This window comes from Pelobates fuscus, chromosome 6, assembly GCF_036172605.1.
Source record: "Pelobates fuscus isolate aPelFus1 chromosome 6, aPelFus1.pri, whole genome shotgun sequence".
Taxonomy (NCBI): domain Eukaryota; kingdom Metazoa; phylum Chordata; class Amphibia; order Anura; family Pelobatidae; genus Pelobates; species Pelobates fuscus.
In genome coordinates this window covers 143,144,829-143,151,163 of record NC_086322.1, presented here as the reverse complement: position 1 = coordinate 143,151,163, position 6,335 = coordinate 143,144,829, and the positions used below count along the sequence as shown (strand labels likewise).

Genomic DNA, 6,335 nt, shown 5'->3' with positions numbered 1-6,335 from the left:
TTAGGGGCCTCGGCTTATATTCGGGTCGGCTTATACTCGAGTATATACGGTAGGTAAATTATGGCTGAACAAACATATAGCTCAAATTTTGGATTTGTTTTGGTCAGAACTTGTAGAATTGCCTCTGTCCTTAACGGGTTAAGATCAAAATACATTTTAGTAAACATAAACAATATCAGGTTTAACATATAAGTACATCATTTATTTTTTAATCCAGATATTCACAGTGAAATAAAAACAAAACAAAAAAGGACATTAATACATTTGTGAAAAATGGCTTTAACAAACAATAAACTATTGGCATATAAAGTAAACATCGGTTCCCCAATCTACGCAGTGTAGTCACATATCTTTGCCTCCGCCCACCTTACTTGATTGCAAATTCCGGTCCTAATGTGTTTTACACCCTACCTCCTATAGAATGTAAGCTCGATTGAGCAGGGTCCTCTTCAACCTATTGTTCCTGTAAGTTTATTTGTAGTTGTCCTGTTTATAGTTAAATCCCCTCTCATTATATTGTAAAGCGCTACGGAATCTGTTGGCGCTATATATATGGCAATAATAATAATAATAATAATGTCACAGTTTGTTTTATATTCTGATTAAATACTATAGCGCACAGAGTGAAAAAGAGCAGCACTAACTGTGAAAGGATCAGCAATAACAAAATTTTACCATTAACAAAAAGACTCAGAACATTAGTTTTTCCAGTACATTCACAACCGATCATGATTACAAAATACAATTCATTTATATTTCATTATTGATTAACATTATTATGTGAATTGTATTAACTAGAGAGCCACTTGTGAATAACTAACTTTATTTAGATTTTTGATCTGCAGATGTTTATCCTTAGATACCAGTAAACACCCACCCACAACATTTTGAGTATATATATATATATATATATATATATATATATATAGATATAGATATAGATATAGATATATATATATATATATATATATATATATATATAAGCAGGTTTGGATTCTGGAATCAGTATTCAGGGTACATAGATCTCATGGTTTACAATTCTCAGATGCTTATTTATTAAAGGGAAACGTTAGTGCTAGGTAAACAAAGTTGTTTTCCAAACACTATAGCTCTCTATAGTGTCCCCCCCTCTCCCCTTGGTAATGAAGGGGTTAAAAAAACTATCATTTACTTTATTCCAGCGCCAATGTCCCTCGGAGCCGGGTCAGGGGGACCTAATGCACATGCGCGGCAATTGCGGAGCTTGCATTAGGAGTTCCCCACAGGAAAGCATTGTATAATGCTCTCCTATGGGGGTTTGGATGACGCTAGATGTCCTCATGCATAGCATAGTTGGACAACCAGAAGTCACTTAACCATCCAGAAGTCACTCTAGTGGCTGTCTAGTGTGGAAGACAGCCATTAGAGGTAGAGTCAACCCTCCAAGGTAATTATTGCAGTTGTTCAAAAATTGCAATAAGCACAATTGCAGGGTTAAAGGAAAACTATAGGGTCAGGAACACAAACATGCATTCCTTACCATAAATATCACTATGTTATTAAAGGGACACTATGTTAAAACCACCATTCAGATGGCTTGCCATTAGTCCCCCTAGAAAAGGTTAAAACTAACCCTTTTTCCAGCGCGGGTCCAACGGAGCCGGTCCCTCCCCAATCCGTCTCTTTGGCTGACATCAGAATCTATGATCTCAGCCAATCCCATGCTTTCCGTATGGAAAATCATAGGATTGGCGGAGATCACCAAGGAGGCGGGTTAGGGGGCAGAGCATAAAAATGCCTGCAGGACATGCTACACTCATCAGAATAAGTACAGTTGTTCTGGTGTCTATAGTGTCCCTTTAAGGGGCCCAGGACACTGAAACCCAGACCGCTTTCATAAGCTGAAGTGGTCTGGTTGTCTATAGTTTTACTTTAATTACATATTATCAGTAATATTTATGGTAAATGGTCTGTGAGACATGTAGGTCAGTTGCTTAAATGCAGAGACTTATGTCAAAATAGTCAGATAAGACAGCACATGATTACATGCATTACATTTAGTACAACTTTAAGGGTGATCTTTTGTCAGAAAACATTTTTTCAGTATAACCAATCACAATTCTAGTTACGTTTTATTTTATTTTTTTAAATCATTTTTGTTATACTAAAAAGGAAAGAATCTGTCACATAATGCAAATTCATAGGTATGGATTCTGAAAATGTTTTTTAGTAGTTTACAGAGTAATACAGTAGGCAGGCCACTGTCATTTTAGAAAGAAATGGACACTCGCTGACAGCATGGAATAAGCACAGTCTATCTTAAGGAGGGGCAGTCTTACATGACTATTTGATATGAACGGTCTTACAAAAGAAAATCTGAGTACTTTGCATTCAAAATGGTAAACATTAACTATGGCAGTGGTGAGCAGCTAAACAGACCAGTGGTTCCCAAGTCAATCCTCAGAGCACACAAACAGAGCAGGATTTATCACTAAACCCATTGAAACTGAACTGGAAAATGACAAGATTATGGACTGATTGTGCCTTGAAGACTGGTTTGGGAACCACTTAATTAGACCATAAGTATATAAACATGGATTAGCCACAAGATTATGAATAGCCTAACAATCATTACCTAACAATCCTATTCTACGAATTAAAGAGCTGCCACTCAAAGTGTAAACGAATATCTAGAAATGTTAAGTATTTTAAATTGTTTCTCAATTATAACTTTTAAATATGCCTGAAATTAGTTTCATTGTATCAAAAAGAAATTATGTAATGCAATAATATCAGAGGCAAGAAATCTCTTTTTTTATAAATGTCAAATAACTTTAAAAAAAAAAAAAATCTGTCCATCTTCGATCAATTATTGGTTTTATGGTAACATACTTTGAAGATAACCTGTGATAAATAGCTCCTTGGTGTTGACATTAACACAAGTGATTTGGTAGAAACTATGGAAGAAAGGTTTGATATCCAAGTGCGAGTAAAAATGAAGAGAATCCCTGTATTGCACTGTGTTTTTGGTAGAGATGAGTAGTTGAAGAGACCTTTGATCGTAGAACCATCTTTTGTGGCGCTCTGGAATGTTAGCCAATACATACCCACATACATAATATGACACAGTGAGAAGGTAATCTGTCCATACAGGCTTGTGTTGTTCTCGTTTTTACACATTTGTAGCTGTGCCTTGCTCAGATTTGCGGTGAAGGAACTGTCAACAAGCCTGTTAGCTTCATTTTGTTAATGCCACCATCCAGAATACATACTCTTGGATATCCCAACTTCACCAGGTGAGCTGCAAACTGAAGTACAAAACATTTAGTATATTCTACAATAACAGTAATAAGGCCAAGATAGAAGAAATGTGACAAATGCTTGATTTGGAACATTATGTCAAAATAATTTAACATTGTGGTTCTGAATTAAAACTATAAAACTAGTCTATAATTAGACAGACTGAAGGAACTAGAGTTGCTGATATGGCATTATATACATATATACAGGGTGAGACGAAACTCAGACTAGGGTTTGAGGAGTCAATAACATTTTTATTAATTAACCAATTTCAATTATATTACATACAATTAATGCTTAATCTATGGAGATTTCTTCAACTAGGTATGGAATATGACATATTTTAAATGAGCACCATTTGCCGCCTCACAAAGTCGGGCTCTTTCAATTGCATTATTCATAACATTAGTTGATTGAGGCTCTAGCGCTTACATTTTTGCACGGATATTCTCCTTGAGCTGCTCAAGTGTACACCCGCTCCTTCAATAAGGAATCGGGAGCTGAAAGGTTGAGCAAACATGGCAGTCAATTCATCTTAGAATGTCTTGAAATTATCCGCTCGCTGAACAGTTGTCTCAGTAGGTTCCTGTTTAAATCACTTTTCAGGACTAATTTCCACTGCAGGACGTAAAAGATTTTCAATCAAATCCCAAAATCTCACACCAAATAATAACTATGAAAAATCCTGCTGATAACGACATTGTGAGCACAGGTGATACACAAGTAAAAGTTATTTCTGCATCATGAAGGTCTACACAGAGAACTTCTAAATAAATAAAACAAGGTTTATCTCCACTCCAGAACCCTAACACAAGGGAAACTCCAGAACCCTAACACAAGGGAAACTCCAGAACCCTAACACAAGGGAAACTCCAGAACCCTAACACAAGGGACACTCCAGAACCCTAACACAAGGGACACTCCAGAACCCTAACACAAGGGACACTCCAGAACCCTAACACAAGGGACACTCCAGAACCCTAACACAAAGGAAACTCCAGAACCCTAACACAAGGGACACTCCAGAACCCTAACACAAGGGAAACTACAGAACCCTAACACAAGGGAAACTCCAGAACCCTAACACAAGGGAAACTCCAGAACCCTAACACAAGGGACACTCCAGAACCCTAACACAAGGGAAACTCCAGAACCCTAACACAAGGGACACTCCAGAACCCTAACACAAGGGACACTCCAGAACCCTAACACAAGGGACACTCCAGAACCCTAACACAAAGGAAACTCCAGAACCCTAACACAGGGGACACTCCAGAACCCTAACACAAGGGAAACTCCAGAACCCTAACACAAGGGACACTCCAGAACCCTAACACAAGGGAAACTCCAGAACCCTAACACAAGGGACACTCCAGAACCCTAACACAAGGGACACTCCAGAACCCTAAAACAAGGGAAACTCCAGAACCCGAACACAAGGGACACTCCAGAACCCTAACACAAGGGACACTCCAGAACCCTAACACAAGGGAAACTCCAGAACCCTAACACAAGGGACACTCCAGAACCCTAACACAAGGGCCAAGGACATAGTTGAAAACGAGAGAAATCTCAATGTATCTTTCCTGGTAAAATATTTTATAAATAAATAAATAATTTAGTCCTCAATGTCATACATAAAAAGTATATATTAAAGTGTTACTTCAATCACCATGTCCACTTCTGCTTTTAGAAGTGGTCATGGTAGTAGAAATCTGTATGTGCATCATTTCTGCTTGAACAGGAATAATCTGCACATGTGAGCTAATTACACCCCCAACACCAGTGATTTAGCCCGCTCAGAACTCTGTGCCAGGCTGTCTAATGTTAATTCTAATCCTGCCCAGTTTATATCTAGGACCCTTAGGTTACTTACCTCTAATACATCACTATAGGCTTTGGAGAAACGTGAACACTCATTATTTTGTAAGTAATGTAGCAACTGATACTGGTAAACACAACTCCTACACTTCTTTGATAATCATTTCAAAACTTTGAAAAAATAATGTCCGAACTAAATGAGAATTAAACATATATAATGACTTGAGAAGAGTTGTGGCAGTATTACTGCAAGGATAGTAAAATTATGCAGACATGGCGGCACTAATCACATGACTAAGGACGAAGTATCTCTATACTATGTGTGGATGGAACAGCTCTTGTCATTCACGTATTACTGAAAGTAAATACAAAAGTCAGTTTATACAGGAGATTTTGATGTGAGGTGTGTATTGAATACGTAAGCCATTTTAGCCACTGCGGTTACCTTCTCATGGAAATACACCATTTACTCTGTGGCTCACCAAGGACATACGGGCTTTGGTCCTAACATACAACATATGTGTTGCAAACTTTTGATTGCATTTAAATTATTCCTTTCGATTTTTAAATACATATTGCACATTAACACGAGGTTAAAACGAAGGTGAAATTTAGCTGTAAGCAAATATCTACCAAACCCAAACAGCAGTAAAAATACTATACATACTTTAACCAGTGAATACCACTGATATCTCCGATCAACAAGTGGCCGTATCAAAAAAAGCTTAGGCAGCTGTCTTGTACCTCAAGATGTGCTCTGAGCCAAATGTGAAGCTAAGCCCAGCACATAAATAAGTCATAGGCCTGAAATGCTGGCTTTACTTTTCAGCCCCCATACTTAAATCAAAGTCTGAGTGAGCAACTGTTTCAAAGGGGGGGGGGGGGGGGGGGGGGGAAATAAATCACACCACAGGGAAGAACATACAAACTTTACATGATACAATGAGTTAATTATTGCCACAAATGTCACAGTTAAGTGCAACTGGCTATGTGTATGTGACAGGTTATGATGCTACAGTAGCCTATTCCTATCTACTTATCTATGGATTTATATAGCACATACAGAAGACGAGCCCTGATTCTTTTCCCAAGGACTCGTGGGAAACAAGCCAGTGTTGTTTGGTATACGTCTATACACAGGCACTTATTGTATTGACCATAACATGTCAAGCAGCATGTAATTGACATTTTTTTCCTGTGTGAAATAAATCATTAATTTAATCCTAGATTTGTCC

At 37.8% G+C, this 6,335-nt stretch overlaps 1 protein-coding gene across 1 annotated transcript in view; it reads right to left on the bottom strand.

Moving 5' to 3' along the window:
• Positions 1–2,821: 2,821 nt before the first annotated feature.
• TBCK (TBC1 domain containing kinase) overlaps positions 2,822–6,335 on the bottom strand; it is a 252,372-nt gene continuing 248,858 nt past the window's right edge. Inside the window, exon 26 of the mRNA XM_063458388.1 lies at positions 2,822–3,287. Coding sequence (XP_063314458.1) covers positions 3,177–3,287 — 111 coding nt within the window. The 3' untranslated portion in view covers positions 2,822–3,176. The remainder of the gene's footprint in view (positions 3,288–6,335) is intronic.